The 23842-nt window shown below is 38.3% G+C and overlaps 2 protein-coding genes across 2 annotated transcripts in view; both read left to right on the top strand.

Moving 5' to 3' along the window:
* Window positions 1–23842, top strand: part of MYH15 (myosin heavy chain 15) — a gene marked incomplete at both ends in the record, with an annotated part of 190996 nt that overhangs the window by 80564 nt on the left and 86590 nt on the right. The window contains 11 exon segments of the mRNA XM_081235333.1: window positions 4059–4238; window positions 5314–5446; window positions 8436–8503; window positions 9334–9418; window positions 12961–13049; window positions 13053–13078; window positions 13948–14071; window positions 15670–15689; window positions 15691–15804; window positions 20675–20879; window positions 20883–20937. Of these exon segments, the coding sequence (XP_081091459.1) occupies window positions 4059–4238; window positions 5314–5446; window positions 8436–8503; window positions 9334–9418; window positions 12961–13049; window positions 13053–13078; window positions 13948–14071; window positions 15670–15689; window positions 15691–15804; window positions 20675–20879; window positions 20883–20937 (1099 nt within the window).
* On the top strand, window positions 287–2191 carry LOC308618328 (chromobox protein homolog 3-like). The gene has a single exon (XM_081236016.1). It carries the CDS (start codon window positions 436–438, stop codon window positions 985–987), a length of 552 nt encoding a protein of 183 aa, XP_081092142.1. The 5' UTR covers window positions 287–435; the 3' UTR covers window positions 988–2191.

Below are 23842 nucleotides of genomic sequence, written 5' to 3'. Positions count from 1 at the left end.
TCGCAAGGTCAGTGCCGCCAGGAGCAAGACTTTGCCTGTTTACTCACTGCATCATTCCCCACCTGGATGCTTGGGAGGAAAGAAGACGTGCCAGAGCCCTTCAGTACAAGAGTTATTGAAGGAATGTCATTCAATACATTTTCTATAAAGTGCAGGTTCTAAGTCCATAAGACTAGACAAAAGAGGTAGAAAACCATAGTCTGTATATTAGAATGATAGACTCAGGTGGATAAAAAACATGTTCTTCAAGAATGTAATAATCCGGCGGTGCCACCTTCCCCTCCCCCCAGCGGCGGCCCCGCGCGCAGCTCCCCAGCCCCCTCCCCTTCGGATGTGGCTGGAGCTTGAGGCGCGCAGGGCCGGAGACGGTGCAGACCCGGGACCCGGAGCAGCTCGGAAGCGGTGAATAATAGCTCTTCAAGTCTGCAATAAAAAATGGCGTCCAATAAAACTACATTGCAAAAAATGGGAAAGAAACAGAATGGAAAAAGTAAAAAAGTCGAAGAGGCAGAACCTGAAGAATTTGTGGTAGAAAAAGTACTGGACCGACGTGTAGTGAATGGGAAGGTGGAGTATTTCCTGAAGTGGAAGGGATTTACAGATGCAGACAATACTTGGGAACCCGAAGAAAATTTAGATTGTCCAGAGTTAATTGAAACATTTCTTAATTCTCAAAAAGCTGGTAAAGAAAAAGATGGAACAAAAAGAAAATCTTTATCTGACAGTGAATCTGATGATAGCAAGTCAAAGAAGAAAAGAGATGCTGCTGATAAACCAAGAGGTTTTGCCAGAGGTCTTGACCCAGAGCGAATAATTGGTGCCACAGACAGCAGTGGAGAATTAATGTTTCTCATGAAATGGAAAGATTCAGATGAGGCGGACTTGGTGCTGGCAAAAGAGGCAAATATGAAGTGTCCTCAAATTGTAATTGCTTTTTATGAGGAGAGACTAACTTGGCATTCTTGTCCAGAAGATGAAGCTCAATAATTGTTTGCATTGCTTTTTATATATATTTATATATATATATAAAATCTGGGTCTTGGTCTTTTGATTTATTAGTGTGAAGAAATAACTACATTCTAATGAAAATCCAGTTTGATATGTTCGTTTTGAAGTAGTATTGGGGAAGTTGTTGGGTTTTGGGGGGGTTTTTTGGGGGTTTTGTTTTTGTTTTTTTTGCATCTGTAGCACTGGTTACTTTGAATAAATAAAAGCTTTCTGTAGTTGCTTCCTTTAGCAGAAAAGAACATTTGATACCATGGTATATTATTTCCTCTGCATTAGAGAACAGCTTTTCTAAATGTTGGGGAAAATCTCCATAGTCATTACTCAATCAGAATTTAGAATTTGCATTTAACTCATATATGCCTAAGGACCATTCTGGGTTTTCTGTATGTGTATACATAAAATACATATGTAAATGGTTTGGGGGTTTTTTGGTTATTGTTTAAACACATTTACCAAAACAAAAACAGCCTTTCACAACCATGGATGAGCCCATGTTTCTGGGATTCTGTCATTTTGCGCAATAAAAGAAATCACTTCAACTTAAATTGAAAATTTAAGTCTTAACCTTTCAAATAATTTTGTAATTAATGAGACAAATTAAACCATTTAAATTGGATAATTTTTTAAAGCAGCCCTATCAGAATCTGCATCCATATCTACCATCATATAAATGCAGTTTTATATGTAAAACACCCCCGAAAGGAAAAGTTTATCTCTGTCAACCCAAATGAAAAAAATAAAAGAATTCTGGTGTGTTTTAATTAGCCAAGCAAGACTTAGTTAAATGGACATTTAAAGCTTCCTTTTGGAAAACCATTCTTTTATAAGAAGTTGAAATCTGTGTGCTGTATTTACTGAAAGACTGATACATGGAATGTCTCAGACTTGTTAATGGAAACCTAATCAGGTGGTTAGAGATGTTGGCAGTTTAGGATCTGCAGGAATAAATGAGTGAACAAAGTTTTCTAATCTAAACTTGACCTGCATGTTTTTTCAAACTTTACCCCAGCCCATTCCTTAAATGTAGGCTCGGTCTTCTCAGTATTTTGGGTTACTGGTTCAGCAGAAGCCAGGAAAAACAATAACTTTGTAGTAATCAGAATGTTATTCAACTGTATATTGTTTACTTTATTGTAAATACTGGTGAACAGTGGTCAATAAATAGTTTTATATTCCTTTAAAAAAAAAAAAAAAAAGAATGTAATAATCCAAATTAGACCCCTTCGTATGCTCCAGTGGCATAATTTCGAACAAAGGATTCTAAACCACAAACAAATTTTCTTTTCATTTATCACCGAGCCAGAGCCTTGACTCGGAGTTGGTGTGTTCCTTCTCCATGAAAATATTCATGCATAAGCTAACCTACTTTTTAGAGGGAAATTGTAAATGGAATTCAAGGAGCTTTTCGGTGGGTTGGGCCAGACCTATAATGTCTCTCCCAAACCTGAGCATTTGTGGTTCTTAGGTACAAAGGATTGGTAGAGAATCATGAAGTCTATGTTGTTGGACCAAGGGGTCATGGTTCTATCTTGGAACTCTCATGACATTTTCTGTTTGCTTTGTAGTCTACATAGTCTGTGCATGTCTTGTCTTCTCAGTTAGATGCTCTGCAGCCAGAGCCCATGTCTGATTTTTCTGTTATAACCCAAAGTGTTTGGTACAGTGATTTGTTCATAGAAGGCATTTCAAAAATGTTTGTGGAGTAGATAAATGAACATACAAATCCACAAATAGATTTGCAAATATAGGAATCCTTCATCTTCCCCTCCATACCTGTTTTTCCCCATGTGTATATACCCTATATTGGTTAATGGCAGCATCCACTACCCATTTGCTCAAACCAAAACCTGGTCATCTTTCCTCTTTCTACTACACCTCACGTTCTATCCATCAGCAAGCTGTGACTCAGCTCTACCCTCCACCAGCATCACGTTTCAGTGACCTCTCACAGTCTCCAACACTGTCAATCATCTAGATCAGCGTTCAGCAAACTATGGCCCTGTGGGCCAAAGTCAGCCTGTAGCCTATTTTTGTAAATAAAGTTTGAATGCAGCATTGTCACACCCGTTTTATTTACGTATTGTCAATTACTGCTTTCAGGACTGAAATGACTGAGTTGATGGCAGAGGAGCAGCAGAGACTCTGTGGCCCACAAAGTCTAAGAGCTTTACTCTATGGCCCTTTAGAGGAAAAGCTTGCTGATGCTGTCATCAGTTGTCTATCACGTATCCTTTCTTGCTTGCTTTTTTAAACATGTAAAAACCATTATTAGCTCACCGGCTTTCCAATACAGACCATAGGCAGGATGAGCCCATAGGCTTTACTTTGCCAACCCCTTCCTAAACAAATAATCCTTTTCAAGTATGAATTAAATCCCATCACTTAAAAAATCTCCAAAGGCCTCCCATTACACTTAAAGTAAAATCCAAATGTCTTACCATGGCCTATAAAGCCTTTGGGATCCAGTACTGCATCTCTCCTTCCACGCACTCCCTCCGACTAGCTCTGCTCTGTCCACACTTGCCTCTGGTAGGACCTGAAATTTGCCAAGGGTGCTCCTGCCTCAGGGTCTTTGCACTCTCCATTTTTCTGCCCAGTACAGTTGTACACAGGTGTTCTCAGGATTTGCTCTTCTCATTCAGGTCAGAGGGTTTTACTGGACTCTCCTACCAAAATAGCTCTCACATAGCCCCAGTCATTCTCTCTCTTTACTTTGCGTGATTTCTTCAAAGCCTTTATGGGAAACTAAGTTATTTATTTAGTGTTTACTTGTTTATTGTCTGTCTGCTCCACTAGAATGTAAGCAGCCTGAGGACAGACACTTTGTGTATGTGGCTCATGGCTTCATCCCTAGCTCCTGCTGGTGCCTGGTACCTAGTAGGTATTTAATAAATATTTGTTGAATGGATGATTGGCTAATTATATGTAGTGAAGCTCCTTTCTCCTTGTCAGCTAATTAGGTTTGTGGGAAAGAATTTACATTGACCCTCTACTGAAAATACTGCTTACTGGTGTTTTTTTCAGCTGCTGTTCATCTGTATCTCCAACAGCCAATGGGCATCTTTTCCATCCTCGAAGAGGAATGTATGTTTCATCAGGCTACAGATGTGACTTTCAAGACCAAACTTTCTGACAACCATTTTGGAAAGCCAGTTCATTTCCAGAAGCCCAAGCCTGACAATAAGAAGAAATATGAAGCTCACTTTGAACTTGTCCATTGTGCAGGAGTGGTAAGTTACCTCTAGACCCTCAGCCCTGAATTTTCCTGCCCCTGTTTCAAATGTACTCAGCCCAAATCCTTAGATAATATATAAGTAAAGTTTAGATTAAAGAGATGAACAAAATAAATCTCAGGTCCCCCCAAAAAGTTGGTGTAGCCTTTTAGCACTTAGGAAATGAAACACCCATACTATAATAACAGAGGTCAAAAATCTCAAAATCGACTCTGTCACCCCAACTCAAAGTAAGATAGCTTCAGAAAGTTATGGAGACCATCAAAGGCATGGGCTTTTCCTTACTTGTCCTTCCTTTCAACTTAACATTGTGTGAATGAGTGATTTCAATGGATCTTTTTATTGAAGTTTTTTTTTTCCTTCTCTCATTAAGAGTACTGTGAAGTAATGGTCTCCAAACTATGACCAACAAAGATTCCTAATAGCCCCCATTCTCTCTCCTCATTTCCCCACTGGAGTATGTGCACGTGTGTGTGTGTGTGCACATGCACGTGCCCCTTCTTTCTGCTTTTATGCTTCCGGTCAGTAATTCTGAATGGCACAAAAAGAGAACTGACAAAGGATAAAATAATACTTTGACCTAAAAATGACCTGCCAGTTGTACCTAGATATGCTTTTGCAAATCTCTTCTTTGATATCCTTGAATATTAATTATAACGATATTTATAGTAAAATATCATTGATGTTTTTGGAATGCTCACTGTGTGTCAGAGACAGTTGTTTTATTGCATCTATTCTTGCCTATGGAGGAGGGCTGATGTGAATTGTTTCTCCTGGAAACGCCATCTATTTCTTCCTCCCTCTCCTTGGTGTTTCTTTCCCTCCCTGATTCTTTCTCCCTCTCCCTCCCTCCCCTTCTCGTCCTTTCTTTCCACAATGTAAATGGTAAAGCCTGAGAATCTCTTTGGGTTGCACATAGATTTCTGGAGTATTTATTCAGTACTGTTACATCAAACTGATTTAAAATTAAAGGACCCACACAGTTTATGATTTTTTTAAAAGGAATACACAATTTTCTAAGTAACTTATGCATTCACCTCTTTTGTTACCTGAGCTGCATGCCTTTCCAAAGGTGCCTTATAACATCAGTGGCTGCCTTGAAAAGAACAAAGACTTTCTTAATGAAACAGTGGTGGCTATATTTCAGAAGTCGTCCAACAGACTCCTGGCAAAACTCTTTGAAAATTACATCAGTACCAACACTGGTGAGTTGAAAAATCTTCCTCAATTTTTCAGCCTCCGAATGGAACCCATGTCTGCCTCAGCACTTATAAAATCCTGGCTTCTTTCCTGTGATATCTGTGTTTGATCCCTGTGGTCTGCGTCATCCCCTCTTATTAGCCTTTCCGTCCTCTGGCTGGTGGTTTTTCGGGGAAATGGTGCTCTAAGGTAGATAGATTTCAAGGAGACTGCTCCAGCCTGCTTTTATCTTCTACTTAACCAAGCTGAAGAGACAGCAGAAAACCATGTTTTGATAAGTGATTTGGGAGAGATAACAAGCTCCTTTAGTACACATCCCCCAAATATCTTGGAATTCTCCTTCACAGTGCTTTTATATTACAGTAATGGGGTTTCTGTAAGCTTCATGAGAGCAGAGATTATGTCTCACTTGTTCAAGTGTATCCTCAAGCATGTAGCAGATGCCTGCTTAGCAAGCACTCCATAAATACTTGCTGACCAACTAACAACCAGTCTTGTTTAGTAGTCTGTAATTTACAAAGCACTTTTAGATACATTATCTTACTCAATCCTGTCCTGACCCTTTTAGATTCATGTAAAGGGAAATCTCTCCCTATCTTATAGGAGCAAGTACAGAATTAAAGTTTCACAAATCTACTGTTGAAAGATAAACTCAGGCATATGAAAATTTTTAAGAGTTTATTTGAGGAAAAAGCAATTGAAATTGGACAGCACCAAATCAGAAGTGGTTAACAGCATTCCACCCACAGGAACTCAGGGAGAGACTTTTATAGAGAAAAGGTAGAAGCAAAGTAAAGAAAGTATTGATTAGCTTTATCTAAAGCCCAGTTGGCTGTTTGTGATTGGTTGTCCTTAGCATTTTGATTTGGTAACCTTGGGGCATTAACAGACTTAGATTTTGTTTGCTTACTTAGGCTGCCACAGCATTAGAGCCATCTCAGTCTGATGGCCTCCTTGCTTCATTAATTTAACACTACTAAATGGCAAAGGCAAGCTAGGAAACAGGACTTTGTGCTTACTAGCCTTGTGCCTATTCCACTCTCACTGTGTTCTGGAAACAAAAAAAAACAGAGAGATGGACAGGCTACCCGGATTCAGGATCCAGTTCAAACTTCTGCACTGTGATACAAAGCCTTGGAGGACACAGAGACCAGGTTGCTGCCATTACCCTCACGTCTGGACTACTGCCAGCAGCAGAGGGACACAGTTTTCACAGTTAGCTGCCAGATTGGCAGCTCTTGAGCAGAACTGGTCTTCAAACACGTTTGGTCCACACTGATTAAAAAAAAAAATTGGAAGTTCTCACATACACATTTGGATTTCCTTTTTTTTTTTTTTTAAAAAAAAAGGAAATTATAGGAAAATAGAAAATCTGGCCAGTCTGGTTTCAGATGCCCTTGTAGCAATGGGGCGAATTGTACTAGCTGTCCTTTAAGTGGGGTGTGTCCTCTCACTTTCTGACATTCTCACCCTCTTGTCTTACACCCAGCTTCAAGCTCACTCCTGTCCCCTGTTGCCTGCTTTGGGACTCCTGATGGCATGGTCAGGGAATGGAGAGAATTTAGCACTTCCCAGCTGCATCAGCACATGATGATATAATTCAGAAGCATGCCTGAAATCCTGTTGGCCCGCCTCAAGAGGAGCTTGAGAAATGGAAGCTATTGTGTTTGGACCCTGAAAATCTGCAGGTAGTGCGTTTGCTTGATTCTAATAGCTTCTAAAGTACCTCTGAGAAGTCTGATAAATAGTGGCCACATAAGTGTATGGCTCCCAGATGAGTAATTCTCTGGTCATAAGAAATCAGAGAGTGGTTTGGGCAGAGAATGAGAGAGGAAATTATCTTCTGACTCTTCAGGGTGTGCTGTGTTCTTTTGAACTAGAAGAGAATTGTCCAGAATGTCCTTTTTCATAATTTTTTAAGGACCCCCTGAAAAAGGACTTGCCTCCAAGTTTCTGACTCATCCCAATTAAATTACTCATAATAACCATACTTTCTTCTGAAGAATCCAAGTACTGTAAACCAGTTATAATTCTTTTAAAAAATTAAAGGAAGGTAGTAGTATCCCCTTTCTATGGGGAAGTACAAAGAAGTTAAGTGATTCACTTGGAAGGCTTGGGGAATGTCAATAGGACATCAGTGATTAAACTTCATGACATCTGCCTCAGCACAGTTGCTACTCAAGCTAGAGAGTATTTTATCAGTTTTTCATATTGACAGCTGGCCCATTTTTTCCAGATTGCCTATGGGTTTTGTTGTTATGCCTTTGTACCTTCATGAGTTAGCACTACACAAATGTTTGTAACACAATTTGGCTTAGCATAGATTCTTTTGCTTCAAGAAAGTGGGAATAGATTGTTTTTATAAATTACAGAAGTAACGCGTGAGTGTTGCCCCAAGCACAGACAATATAGAAATACTAAAAAGAGGAACATAAAAGTTACCTTTGATCTCACATAGAGAGCTCACAATTGCTAATATTTTAGTGTATACTCTACCCAACATGTTTTATGTATATAGTCACCTGTAATACAATCACACTTAAAAACATGTATACACACTCAGTATCATAATATACAAACTATTTTGTAGCCTAATTTTTCTCTCAAAATAAATCCGAGCAATCTTCCTGTGCCAGTTATATGGATCTGCATCATCATTTTAAAAGATTGCAGTGTTTCATTGTATGCATACTCTTTCATAATTTAAGTAACCAATCTCCTGTTGGCAGGCATTTGTTATCATTTTAATTTTTTGCTTATTTTTTTTGTAATGACTAAACAATGCTGCAGTGAGTATCTGTGCACAGTTGCCTATTTCCTTAAGGAAAAGCACCAGAAATAGACTTTTGTGTTGAGACATGAATATTTTTAAAGCTTTTGGTAGACATAGCCATATTGCTTCTAGAACTTTGACACATTTATGCTTTCATCAGCAGGGCTTGGTAATGTGACAAAAAAGAGCCTTTTTAGTGCTTTTTTTCTTCTTTTTTTTAGCTCTACCATTTGGGGAGAAGAAAGGCAAGAAAGGAGCTTCATTCCAAATGGTTGCATCTCTGCATAAAGTAATTTTTAATTGCATCTATTCATATATTAACTACCTCACAATCTGCATATGTTATTACTTATTTGAAATTTTACATCTTCAAATAAGGATAAAGTATCTGAAGTTAACCAAGTTGGAAAAGTTAAAGATTATCTTGATATTAATGGGCTTTTGTGGACACTGTCAGTGTCCTACTTAGATCCCCTTTATCAGCCCATCTTACCACTTATGAAAATATTAGCTCATAATAACTCACAGTTGCCAGAATTGCCCTTGGTCGAATGGAAAGCTAATTCTCCTTACTCTCCCCTTCAGATTCTGGCCCCTGCCTTGTCTCAAGGAGGTACCAACTGTAGTATAATTGGTGCATTTGTGCTCAGAGCTTCTGCAGGACTCAGACTAAACTGAGTCCATACCACTGCTTTTTTCTCCCCCTGCCCTACTGTACTTCCCTCCTTCTCCAAATAAATCTCTTGAACGAGAATCTCCATCTCAGATTCTGCTTCCAGAGAAACTGAGCTAAGATAAAAATTTTCCAGGCAGGAAACTTGAGAAACACTTTCTTTCTTCAAGCCATTTTATTGCCCATCCATAAAGTATTGCTACCAAATTTAAAACAGGTAGATATGATACACAACAGAACTATGTCAGTCAGATAAATATTGACTTGTCAAGGGAAGGAAATAATGTATTTTGGTAAGCAGGGAAGAATGTTGAATTCATTATTTTATTGTTGCTATGCATCTGGCTTCAAGACTAAGTTGATCAACATGGAGACTTTTGTGACATAGATTGGTGTTTTTAGTGATTTGCAAAATGATTTTGTGTTGGTTATGGTCTCTATTTTAGGAAAACCTAAATAAGTTGATGACTAACCTGAAATCAACAGCACATTTTGTGAGATGCATAAATCCCAATGTGAACAAAATGTCAGGTAAATAGATTTCTTTGTAATCCACACTAGGAAATTCATTTGATTTAAGCTATGTTGAATGTCTTTTAATGAAACATTTACCAGTTTGTTTATATAAGGGTAGATTTTCAGATAGAAAAGCTAAAATAAATTAAAAGTGAGTTTTTTAAACCTCCTCAAGATTGCCTTTGAATTGAGATTCAAGTGGACATACAGAAGGATTTCACAAAGCAGACTCAATTGGGTAACATTAGAATGCTTGATATTATCATTTAAGTTCCTCCTTGAATTTCACGCTAAAATATGGATGAGCTTCTGTGCTATTGTCTACAAGGGCAAAGTATAATAAGAAGGGATTGAATAATCAGTTGGGGGATTAAGGTAGATATTTAAGCATAAAGGAAATTATTTGTTCTAAATTATCTAAATTGACCATAAAGAGAGTTTCTAAATCCATTTCTAATTGTTAAGAACTCCCTCTAGTCTTCCTTCATAATAGTAATATCTTCCCTCTCCTTAACACTACCTGTCTCTTTAGTTATGTACTTTTGGGCAGTAGATACTTTTTAAGAAATATTTTATTTTTCTTCCGGTTTTATTGAGATATAATTGACACACAGCACTCTATACGTTTAAGGTATACAGCATAATGGTTTGCCTTATATACATCATGAAATTATTATAAGTTTATTTGACATCCATCGACTCTTATAGAAACAAAAAAAAGAAAGAAAAAAAATATTTCCTTGTGATGAGAACTCTTAGTATTTACTCTCTTAATAACTTTCAACATACCATACTGCAGTGTTAACTACAGTCATCATGTTGAACATTACATCCCTTGTACTTGTTTATCTTAAAAATGGAGGTTTCTATCTTTCGACCACCTTCATCCAATTTCCACTCCTCCACCCCACCTCTGGTAACAACAAATCGAATCTCTTTTTCCATGAGTTTGTTTGTTTTTTAAAGATTCCATGTTTAAGTGAGTGTGTCTGGCATTTTCACCATAAGCTTCTTTGCTATTAACATCTTTGCCCCAAGCATTTTTGCTACAAACGTTTCCCCCACATAACTAATTGGCCATAAGGCAATTTTGTCATAAAAGATAAAATAAAAAAAATAAAAGAGGGACATTAAAAAGGACATAATGAAACATGAAAAATGAATAACAAAATTTAAAAGACTATTGTAAAATATAAAATATTTGAATAAATTTAAAATGTGTGTAGATTCATGACAATACGGTACAAATATCTGATTTTACTTTGTGGGTTGAACCTAAGCATTTATCTTCCAAGTCTTTGTTCATAGTTCATTATACATTTTTTGGCTTGTTGATTCGTCTCCTTGTTCTGCATCACACATTTTCTTTTTTGCTAAAATTTCTTCCCTCATTGAGAGAGGTATCGGTTTCCAAATACTAGGATACATGTTTGTAACTGAGCTTTGTGTTGTGTTATGAAAGCCTTCCACACTGTTGTTTGTTCTTGGCATATTGTCACATGTCTGTTGGTAGATGTTCCAAGTTCTATGGAAAATGTGGATCCAACTTTGCACCTCTGAGGCCCTCAGCCTCTTTCAGATTCATGTATAGAAAATGGAAGTACTGTGTCAATGGAGAAATGAAGCCAAATTGTCAACCAGTTGAAACCAAACTGTCAACCAGTTATTTTATCTTTTATGGCAAAATTGCTGCATGGCCAATTAGTTATGCGGTGAGAACATTTGTAGCAAAAATGCTTTTGACAAAGAAGCTTATGGTGAAAATATCTAGAACCATAAATGAGATTGTATGGTATTTGTCTTTCTCTGTCTGGCTTATTTCCCTTAGCATAATGCCCTCAAGGTCCTTCTGTGTTGTCACACATGGCAGGATTTCCTCCTTTTATATGGCTGAATAATATTCCATTATACATATATACCACAACTTTTTTATCCATTCATCCATCAGTGGACACTTAGAATGTTTCCATTTCTTGGCTTTTGTAGTGAATACTTTTTGATGAATGGATGGTGCTAGGGCGGTGATGAGATAGATAGGTGGTGGTGAATTATTTATGTTTTTAATTAACAAAACAAAGTTTTTACGGATATTAATTGCATGGTTTACTTTCCTTACATCTTGGATTTGAAGATTCCCTGGCTTCTGTTTGGAATTACAGGCTTCTGTGGAGCTTGGTTGGAGGCTGTCAGCCTCAAAGTTGTATATGTGACAAGCACTTATGTCTTCAGAGCACTAATCACCCTTAGAATATGTAGCCAGATGTTGTTGATTCTGATTTCTGAGGTTCTGTAGTACCTTGCATTTTTATTAACCTCCTGTAATTAAGACTCCCATCTTGACAGCCTGTGACCTATTCTGGGAAAGTGTGATGCTAAACAATGATGCTGCAGTTTGAGTTTTTGCAATGCAAACACTTCATGTGCATTCACGCTGTATGTTTTTGCCTCATTGTTTCTTATCAGCTGGGTTTCTGAATGCATCTAGGGACACTGCTTCCATCTAGCAAGGAATCTAATTAGCTACCTCTATTTTGGAGCAATTCTGTTACCTATTAGAGCTGCCTCCCATCGAATCAGCTCTGATTTCAGCAGGTTTTTTTTTTTTCCAAGTCTTAAGAGAAAGTCATAAGAAAAGCTTCACGATCTAATCAAAACAGTTCTTCATATGTCCTTAAAGGGAATGAGCATGTTTGACCCTATTGTGTCATAGAACTCCACTTCTGCTCCTTCTTACAGATGATCTGTTTCTGTCTATGAAAGGGATAGGAGTGCAGGACTACGGATATATGGCTTAGAGTTTACTTCTGTGACCCCGGGCATAAGCAGAGAATCATCTCATTCCATTTTCCTTATAACACGCTAGCAGGTCTTTGTTAGGAGAGTGCTGCTTGGCTTCTTCCAGAAGCCTTGCTGAGAGCCAGATACAGTGGCTCATTGGTTGGCTTTTCTAAGGCTTCTATCAGAGATTGCAGCTGCACCTCTAGTGGGCTCCATCTCAGGAACAAAGGGGTACTAGGAGAATGCTTATACTATCGAATACAACTTAGGCTTTCTCAAGATAATCAGGAGAGAAAGTAGGCCGGGATGTGGCCCATTCTTTCCTAATACAGAACAGTAAACAGAATGTCGTGGCTGTTCTCATCTTCCCCTTTCATTGTATTCCCCCTTCTTGTAATCCCTCCCCTTCTTACTTGGAGATGCCAGTTCTCTTTTGTGTCTTATCCCCTCTCTAGCTGGTTTTTGGCTGGCAAATGGATATAATGCCAGTCATTTACATTCTAGCAAAAATGTATTTTTTTCATCTTCTAGTATTTGCTTATAAAATCTTGACTAACTGTGAACTAAAGGATTCATTCCAGGTAAATCCTATTCGGAGACTCCTACATAATAGGATGGGTACTTTGAGTGCCATGAGGCTGGGAGTGAGTGAATCCTCTTACCTATGATGTAGAGAACACTAGATTCAAACTCTTTTAACCCCAGATGCAGCAATTAGGACAAAATCTAGGGTAATCATTTTTTTTAGACATGGACTCGTTGTGACCATTTTTCTTCAGGTGTAATGGATGCTTATTTGGTTCTACAGCAGCTGCACTGTAATGGTGTCTTGGAAGGGATCAGGATATGCAGTGAAGGTTTTCCAAACTGACTGCTGTATGCTGATTTTAAACAAAGGTAAACATACATCCCAGGATCCAAGAAGCCTGGGGCAGTCCATTTCGTTTTCTTCTCTTTGAGTGTTTAGGCATGCATTGTTTGTTTGGTTGATATCCTCCAGACTACAGATCGATGTGTTTTGGTGGTGGTGAGATAAATGATGACAGAGTTCCATTATTATTTCCCCTTAAATCCAACATCTATGTAGCTGTAATATCCTTAAATCTCTATTACTGGATAATAGACCCACATATAGAAGAAATATATAGAGAAGAACGATATGGAGGCTGAATTGAGTCTCTGAAATGTTGTATGTACTTAATCGTAGCTGCCATCCAAGCAGGCTGTTGCTTTACTAGCAATCCTGTGAAAGGAAGGAAGCCAGCAGGGAGTGCAGCAGAAGGCAGGAGAGGCACCTTTGCTTTCTATTTCCCAAATGTGAGCAAAGTAGAGTAGAGTAGAAAGAATACCTGTGTCAGAATTAAGAAGTGTATTTCTAGCTTTCCACCAATTCACCATTAGGGTGAGGGAATCTTGGAAAAGACCTTTAACATCTCTGCTTTTCAGTTTCCTTATCTGCATGATAGAGATGTACTTAAACCTGCCTCTTTCTTTCTCTTTCTCCTAATCTCTCCCTCCCTCCCTCCCTAATTGAGCAGAGAATCAAGTGAGGTGGTCTCTACAGCACTATGAAAAGTACAAACTATTATTCCAAAGTAAGGAATTATTGCTCGTATCCTCATTATTACTGCCAAGAGTTTTGGGAAATTGAACATATTGGTAGGAGGGGTGGAAGTCTATATATACCTCCTTTTGTCTCACTTGTCCAGATTTTTCTTTATTTGCACCCCAACCTCAGGATTTATTCTTTACTTATTTTAAATTAGGTACTACATTCTGAACCAAAGGGCTTTTCCAAAGAGCAAGTTTGTAAGCAGCAGAAAAGCAGCTGAAGAATTACTTGGCTCCTTGGAGATAGACCATACACAGTACCACTTTGGAATCACTAAGGTAACCAGAGAACTACAAAGAATGCTTTTGGAGAAGAGTGGGAGGAAAGTCTGTGTATCTTAAAATACCCGTGACAGTGCAATTATAAGGCATTCTACAGCTCTTGTGACCACAACTAATACAAACAGAGCTCCGCTGAAAGTGAAAACTTCAGCATTATCTGAGAGAGAAAATTCAAAATTCAATGCTTTTTGAACCTCAGTCTTGACTACATTTACATTTTTATAATTATTCATCTAAGCAAGTTTGTGCCAAGATATAAAGTACTGAATCAACTTTAGTGTGCTAGAAAATGTGTATACACATCAGAGCTAGACAAAATTGAACCAACTTACTGGAGATAACTGCTTGTCTGCATGTGAACTGATTCATCCACAAGTACACTTTCAGGAAATTAATTCTGAAAGACTGTCTAAAAATGTTAAGGTCAACCCTATCATCCAAAAAATTAATCCAAAGTTAATTTCCTTAAATGTGATTCACTAAATTCTGCTTCATCTTGAAGATCTTAACATGATCCACATATTTTGGGAAACTCCTGACTAACAGATTTGGTTTTATCCATTAGTCAATATCAGGTTGTTTCTAATGACATCCATATAAAGGTCAAATTATTTGAAGGAGACTTAGAGGGTCTGGGATGAAGAGCTTAAGAAAAAGAACTCCGTTGGACATGATTACAAAATATTACTCAACTCCCACATTTTGAATACCTGAGAGTCTGTTTCTGCTGATTTTCACTCCTGGTGCCTTGCTTCCTTGTATGTTTAGTTATTTTTGCTGTATACTACTCATCTAGGGCAGGACTAGCATGAGTTGAGACAGCCTCCTAAGGCACAAAATTTAAGGCAGCACTCACTCTTCAGGTTGTATAAGTACTGACTTGTACAACCCTGGAAGTGAGTGCTTCCTTAAAATTTGTGCTTTAGGTACCTCACTCACCTCATCTTGGCCATTACTAATGATTCTTGAAAAAATATTTATGTGTATTTTTTATTGTCTAAGACAAAAGTGACTTTCTCTAGAGCAGAGGTCAGCCAATTATGGCCTAAGGGTCATATCCATGGCCTATTTTTTATATGGCCCCCCTAGCTGAATATGGTTTGACATTTTTAAAGGGTTATTTTTAAAGAGGAAGAAGAAGAAATAGAAGAAAGAGAGGAGGTGGAGGAGGAGGGGGATGGGGGTGGGAGTGGAGGTTGTACAGAGACTGTGTGTGGCCTGTAAAGCCTAAAAGTATTTACTATCTGGCCCTTTACAGAAAATCTGTGCAGACCCCTGCCTGGGCCTATCTTAAAACGTAAACCAAGTTCCCTAGACAACCTAGACATTACTAATAGATCAGGAGGAGGATAGTCTAAGTTCTTAAGGAACCAATATAACCACAGGATTAAATAAAGTCGTTTTTGTGTGTGTGTGTGTGTGGCAAACTTTAGGTTTATAAAACCAAACTTTCTAGAATTTACATTTTACACATTAAGAAATATTAACAAGCAGTAGAACTGATGAACAAATACATCAATTGCTCATAGGGCCATTCAACAGGCATTTACTGAATGCCCACTATGAGTAGAACTAACATCTGACATTTCTTTTAGGTGTTTTTAAAAGCCGTCTTTGGGCCAACTGAAAGCAATGAGAGATGAGAGACTATCTAAAGTCTTTACATTGTTCCAAGCCAGAGTACGGGGAAAACTGATGCAAATCAAATTCCAGAGGATTCTGGGAGAGAGGTATGATATCCCCACCCTGCGTCCCCACTGCTAGAGTAATGTGCCTCAGTCAATGTGACTTTAGCTCATTGTCTTACAGTAGGTCAGGGTAAAGAGCTCTGCCACCTCTGCTTAGTCTGGGACTTGAAATTTTTAAAATTATGGAACACCATACAGAGCACAAAGGGCTTCTATTACCCTATCTAACTAAGAATAAGCATAATTCAGATATTTTTGCGCTGCTTCCAGTCTTCCCTTTGGAGGGATTCTTTATAATTGGCAAAATCTGGATCTCTGAGAGCAGTGTGACTCATAATTCAAAACAGAAGCAGGGGGGCTTCCCTGGTGGCGCAGTGGTTGAGAGTCTGCCTGCCGATGTAGGGGACGCAGGTTCGTGCCCCGGTCTGGGAAGATCCCACATGCCGTGGAGCAACTGGGCCCGTGAGCCAAAATTACTGAGCCTGCGCGTCTGGAGCCTGTGCTCCGCAACAAGAGAGGCCGCGATAGTGAGAGGCCCGCGCACCGCGATGAAGAGTGGCCCCCGCTCTCCACAACTAGAGAAAGCCCTCGCACAGAAACGAAGACCCAACACAGCCAAAAATAAATAAATAAATAAAGCAAACTGTCAACAAGTAAAAAAAAAAAAAAAAAAAAAGAACAGTGAAGGTTTAGGTGAAATGCAATGAGGGAGAGATTCATGAATTAAAAAAAAAAAAAAAAAAAAAACAGAAGCAGACCTAGAAGTGTTTGCATGCATCTCACAGCCAGCTCTGTGGGGAAGTTTGCTGCAAAGTAGGTAGGTGTTCTGATCACTTTACAGCCTCCCCTGGGTCAGAAACTTACTCTTGGTGACATGTAACCATAACTTTGTTACTTCATTTCAGGCAGGTTCACTAGGGACATTTATCATCACCTCTGGACACTGAGGCATAGGTTTTGTTTAATAGAAGAAAACCTTTAATAGAATCATGGAAAGCAAGCTAACAAAATCTCCAAACAGAGGGATTATGAGCAAGGGATTCTGTGGTTGTCGTATTTACTTTTTACCATAGCACAGTTTACCTTCTGGAGAGAGGTCCACAGGTCTTGGTATAATTTGCTTACTTGACAGTCTGTTAATTCCCTCTCTTTCCCCAAAGAAGAAAAATATTATTTCATGGTGATGTCAAGGATATTAGAGAGACATCTCCTAAGAGTCTTCTGTGACCTCCATACAGTGCCCAATGTGGTGTGGGAATTTATGAGAGTTTGGGGTTCAGGAGACATGCCTTCTATGACCAGTTTTGTAAACTTGGATAAGACTCTTAATTTCTCAAGTTCACTTCCTTCATCTCTAAAATGAGGTCTTTACTATCCATTCTCTCTAAATCATAGAATGACTTTAAAGGAATTATTATGAAATATATCAAATACAAAAAGTACAGAAAATATTATAATGCATACTCATGGAGCTATCATCAAAGTACATCAGTTCCTAACATTTTCTCTGTAATATCTCACAACTTAAAAATAAATAATTTAAAAAGTTGAAACCCTTTGTGTATTTCTCCCTTGACCCAGATCCTATTCCTAGCTCCTGAGATCCTGAATTCATTTTTATCCCTCTGTTTCATTCATATTTCATATATAAAGCACATAAAGTTTAACATTTTTCTGTAGTTACTCACAATATATTTTAAAAAATTAATTAACAGACTCAGTTTAAGCCCCTTGCATATTTCTCCCTTGATCCAAGTTTTGTAGAGATATGCAGGTGTCCTTAAAAAGTTACATGATTTTGCATGTTTTTAGTCTTCCCATAAATGTGCTCTGTATATTATCTTAAAATTTGTTCTTTACATTCAGTACTAGCTTTTATATTTATTAATGTTGGTAAATCTAAGGTTAGATTATTGATCTTAACTATTGTATAGTATTCCATCATATGAATATACCACAATTTATTTATCCATTTCCCAGCTCAAGTAAACTTAAGTTATTTATAATTTTTTGCTATTACAAACAGTTCTGCAGTGACATTTTTGTAAATGTCTTCCCCTGCATATATGCAAGAGTTTCTTGAGGGCAATGTTACTCAAAATGCTGGTCCATTGGCTGATAGTACGAGGCCCACACTTCGAGTGGCATTTCTCTAAGGTATGAATTATTTAGGTTTTAGGCTATACACAACTCCAGCGTTATGAGATGTTGCCAAAATGCTTTCTGTTTTACTCTTTACCAGAAGTATATGAAAGTCCTATGGCTCTATATTCTCACCAACTTGTGGTATTTCAACTTCGAAACTTTTGCCAAACTTAGTCATATTTCTGACTTTGGGGAAAGATATCATTTTCCTCTTAATATCATGTTTTATGTAGATTTTTTTGGTAGATATGATTTATTCTATAGAGGACATTCGTTCCATCTTATTTTGTTAAGCACGTTTACCAAGAAAGGGTTAAATTCTTCTTTTGCATCTAACCCATAAATGTATTGAATTAAATTAATAGATTAAAAAAGGTTAAACCCACTTTGTTTATAAAATATGATCTTTTTCATACATTGTGGGGTGGGTTATAGTATTATAGTATTTTTGCCTCAACATTCATGAATAAGTTTGGCCTGTAATTGTTTCTTCTGCTGTTATCTGACTTTGAATCAAGGTTATCTTAACCTCATAAAAGAGTTAGGCAATATTTTCTCTTTTCAAAACATGAAACAATTTATTTTGATTATCTGTCTTTGAGTGCTCGGTAAAATTTGCCTATAAAACCATCTAGATCTGGTGTTTCTTTCATGACAGATTTTACAATTTTGATTTAATTTATTTAATAGATATAGGCCTATTGAGATTTTTTTCTTCTTGAATCAGTTTAGATTAATTTCTTTAAAAAGAGAAATTTTACATTTCTTTTAAATCTTCCAACTTGCTAGATTATAATTTTTAATCTCTATCATATCTACAATTATGTTTCTAGGGCATGATCATAGATTATTTTATTTTAGAGTATTATCACTCCTAGTATTGTTTATTTATGCCTTCTCTTTCTCTTGCTTACTCATGTCAGATGTTTATTTAATTATACTATTTAATAACCCACCTTAAAATTCTTTCATATTTTTTTTTGTTTTATCGTTCATTAGTTTCTGATCTCAGCTTTATTCTTTCCTTCCTTCCACTTGCTTGGGTTTATTTTTCTTAATTCACAATTTTTTTTCAGTGTGGCTAATCAGCTGCTTAATTCTCCCATTGAGTATTTGATTTCAATGACTATGCTTTTCAGTACTAGACGTTTTATATGGTCCTCTTTCAAATCCGTCTGCCCTTTTATCATAGTGGCTCATTTCTTTCTTGTTTTTTTCAGTTCTTTCCTTTATGTCTTTAATAATTCTTTTTTTTTTTTTTTTTTTTTTTTTTTTTGCTGTATGCCGGCCTCTCACTGTTGTGGCCTCTCCCATTGCGGAGCACAGGCTCCGGATGCACAGGCTCAGCAGCCATGGCTCACGGGCCCAGCCGCTCCGCGGCATGTGGGATCTTCCCATACCAGGGCACGAACACGTGTCCCCTGCATCAGCAGGCAGACTCTCAACCACTGCGCCACCAGGGAAGCCCTGTCTTTAATAATTCTTAAGAATTATTTTATGATCTCCACCAGATTATTCAATTATCTAAAATTCTTGGGGGTTTAACTAAACTTTTTATTGTGGGTGCTCACCCTCACTTATGTTTGAATTTTTTTCTATATGTGTTTTGTAATTTTGAACTATAAGCTCATCTTCAAGGGGACTTTAAGAAAATCTCTAGTGCTTGATTTTAGGGTATTTTCTTCAGTGCACTTTTGTATTTTTCCCCCAAGGGCCCAAGGGTATTTATTACCAGTGTAAAAAAATGATTATGCTAATTTCTTGTGTATTTCTGCACTAATCAGGTAGTATAATTTAAATCTCAAACACTCCGGTGGTGCTGGTTCATAGTATAAAAAAAAAATTCTTAGCGTAGGATCTTTTTTCTGCACCCTGAGCCCAGACCAAATCAGATGTACTTCTCTTTGACTTCTCTCTGTGCCAGTAGGTGAATTTTTAAATCCTCCTTTTCATTAAGGGTAAAATTCTTTGAAAATCGCAGCCTTTCTCTTTATCCACAAGGATATAAAAATACAAACCCTACAATACCAAGCCTGGCTTCCTCCTTCCGTAAGGATGGTCAGACTGTACAAGCATTCACTTTTCACTCTGTTTTTTTTTAGCTCCCTCTATACTTCTTACCCTCTTTAAGGGTCAGCTCTCATTTAAAGGATGTTTGTAGTGGAAACATTTTCAGGACACATAGTCCACAACACTGTTAGCCCCAGAAGTCCCTCAAAGGATTTTTGATAGAATCAAATGAGAACTTGGATGTAGAAGTGCTTTGAAGACTAATGAGGATTTATAATGACTCCTAAAAAGATGTGCTTATTAAGGATCTTAATTTGGAAAATAACTCTTTTATTTTTAAATTTTTTATTTTTATTTTTTAAAATTTTATTTATTTTTGGCTGCGTTGGGTCTTTGTTGCTGTGCGTGGGCTTTCTGTAGTTACAGCAAGTGGGGGCTACGCTTCATTACAGTGCACGGGCTTCTCATTGCAATGGCTTCTCTTGTTGCAGAGCACGAACTCTATGAACATGGGCTTCAGTAGTTGCAGCACACGGGTTCGATAGTTGCAGCACGTGGCTCGCAGGCTCAGTAGTTGTGGTGTACAGGCTTAGTTGCTTCGTGGCATGTGGGATCTTCCTGGACCAGGGATCGAATCTGTGTCCCCTGAATTGGCAGGCAGATTCTTAACCACCCAACACCAGGGAAATCCGGAAAATAACTCTTTTATAGTCTAGGTTAACTTGCTTTTATTTATTTATTTTCCCCCTCGATTTAGGGATGCACTTATTGTGATCCAGTGGAATGTAAGAGCTTTCATGGCTGTGAAGGGCTGGCCATGGATGAGGCTCTTTTTCAAGATCAAGCCTCTTGTTAGATCTGCTGGAATGGGAAAGGAGATAGCTGGACTGAAGGAAGAGTGTGTGCAGCTGCAAAAAGCCTTGGCAAAATCAGAATCTCAGAGGGAGGAGCTGAAAGCCAAGTAAGTCTCCCTACTCCAGGAAAAGAATGACTTGCTTTTTCAGCTGCAGGCTGTGACTGGCCCCACCATTTCTTCTTCAAATCAAGTTTCTAATTAGATTCCCTTGTTTTGCAGGCAGTATTGACTTGAAAAAATAGAGGCACGTGCTTTGCAAATACTGTAGAATTTCATCCAACACAGACAATGGAAACACTTAGAGAGACACCCTGTTTTATAGTGAAGTGATTTCATTGGCAGTATGTCTTTGAAAAAGGGACAAACTTTTAGATGGGTTTTAACTATATAAACAGTTGGAAATCTATCATGGGAGCCAGGAAGCTCTGGATCTTAATTCAAATTCTGTAGTTAGCACATAACCCATTAGCAAATCAAAAGATAGGATCTTAGTAGGTCCTGAGAAAAGCTTTACTGAGATCTTCAGGATTATTGCAGTATGCCCCTAACTGGTTTTCCTGATTTTGATCTCCCTACTTGCCCTTTCCCAGTCCAAGTCAATATCACAATCAGTTGAGTTCTTAGAACAGCAGTTTTCAACCTTGACTTTGCATCAAACTTATTTGTGAAGCATTAACAAATAAAAAGAAACGTACCTAGACCCCACTCTCAGATACTTTGACTAAGCGGGTCTTGTGTGGGTCCAAATCATCTGTATGGGTGATTCTGATATCCAGCCAGGATTGAGAACCATTGTCTTGAACAAATATGTTGCTTCCCTGATGAACAAGCTTCAGATCCTGCAATATGTGCATGATAGAATCCAGACCCTTGGCCCTGGCATCTGAGCCTCCATCTCTAATCTGATGCCCATGTGCCATTATTCACTCCCTTTTTTACTCCTCTTCTCTAGCTACCAGGACTACTGTTACATCCCAAAGGCAGGTATGAAATTTCATCCACCTTTATTGTACTCTCCACCCCACTTAGCACAGTGCTAAGTTAAATAATACTGGGTTCAAATACATTATATAAATATATTGTATTTTTCCTGCTTTTTGGACTTATGGAAAACAGAAAATTTAGTAGTTTTAGGCTGACCCAAGTTATTCATTTCTTTTGGGACTCTGCTACCCATCAGTGTTCCAGTAGGCCATATTTTACATGAGAGTTTACATTCAGACCCACATTTCTGATACATATTTATTTATTTATTTATTTTTTTAATTTTTTTATTTTTTGCGGTAGGCGGGCCTCTCACTGTTGTGGCCTCTCCCCTTGCAGAGCACAGGCTCTGGATGCGCAGGCTCAGCAGCCATGGCTCACGGGCCTAGCCGCTCTGCGGCATGTGGGATCTTCCCAGACCGGGGCACGAACCTGTGTCCCCTGCATCGGCAGGCGGACTCTCAACCACTGCGCCACCAGGGAAGCCCTCTGATACATATTTAATATAGCAGTGGTTCAAGAACTTTAGTGTGTATCAGCCTCACCTGGGATGCTTGTTAGAAATACAGATTCCTAGGCCCCGCTCCAAGCCTACATTAAGATCCACATTGTGAGAATCACAGTTTTTAATATCATATTTTGTCTGGCTTAGGACACAGGGAGCCTTGGATGAGACCTGGCCTCCTAGTTTTCATCATTCTTCCTCTCAACAAAAAGAGTGGCCAGTGCTACCTGGGCTGATGTGGAGATAGAAATACACCCAACTTGTGAAGGGAGAGGTGGGTAAAAGTCTGGGATACATGATAAAAGATCATTGTGGGGAGTATAGGAGACACATGAAGCCAATTGCAGGGCAAGTCCTGGAAGGCTGAGATGAGTTCAAATTGTAACTGATTTAAAAAGCTGACCTGGCTATGACATATTTTATCTCATTGATTTTTTTTTATCTCATTGATTTTTAAGAAACACACCTCCATACAGTAGGAATCAAGGAAACAAGGATTCTTTTCAAATTATTCACTAACTCAAACTACCAGCAGCACTGAGTGAACCCATTTCAATTAACACTGCGAGTACATGAGAAAATAACTGCCACTGGGGAAAGGATGTCCCTACTGTTAAACCGTCACAGCACTGCTCAGCTGGCCCCAAACCTGCCATCATGTTTAATGAGAGGATCGATGACGGTCGATTGGATTGTTGGCTTCATTTGGTGATGGTGACAGGTCCTGTACAAGTGTTGAATGGAAGAGAGCAAAGAGCTATCCTGCCTGTCAACCTGGGATGAACTAAGATCAAATGTCCCCAGTATTGCTCAAGCATTGGAAGCTTCTCTGATTTGCATGGATCCTTTTTGTCTTAACATTTTTGTTTGTTTTTAGTTTAGCCTTTCTCTTGGGTCTTCAATGATGTTGGAGATTCACTATTTTATACCTCCCCCATCTGTGCCTCTTTGAGCCCCATTTCTTGGGCAGACAGGCTGAGAGTTAGCCAGGATCCAATAGCCTGGATTTTTGCCCTTCTCTGCTCTTGATCTAAGTAGATGAAACAACGTAAGCCAAGCAAATAGTTAGGTAATAGATTGCCCAAATTGCAGAGGATGGATGAGGTCTAAAGATGGAATATGGAGATATGTGTGAAGTTATGTCACAACGAGACCTACAGTGATTAAGAACTTGCTCACAGAAAAGAGGTTTTATTTAGCCTCTAAATGGAGACAAATGAAAGGAGTTCAAAGTTACACAAGGTGCTTTTGTAGCAAAAAGCAATCGGCCCCTTCGTTTTTGACTTGGACCATAACACAGAAAGAGTGGGCCACACAGTGAGAGTTGGCAGCAGTATGTTTGAAAAAATAAGAGGAAGGAGGATTGCACGCTCTATGGTTATAACTTGGGGAATTTACTGCTGGCAGAACCATCGAGAAAAATATTTTAGTTGGAAATAATAGTAAAGTCTAGTTAGTGATATTCAAGGAACCTCATGAATTGTAAATTCAGCTTATGAATAAAAAAATATACAGCCCAGCTGTATTTATTAGAAGATGCTTATATATTAAACAAGTGCATCAAGGTCCTTATAATAATA

Source organism: Mesoplodon bidens (assembly GCF_964165515.1).
Source record: "Mesoplodon bidens genome assembly, chromosome: 5".
NCBI classification, from domain to species: Eukaryota; Metazoa; Chordata; class Mammalia; order Artiodactyla; family Ziphiidae; genus Mesoplodon; species Mesoplodon bidens.
This window is presented reverse-complemented; position numbering and strand designations above follow the sequence as displayed.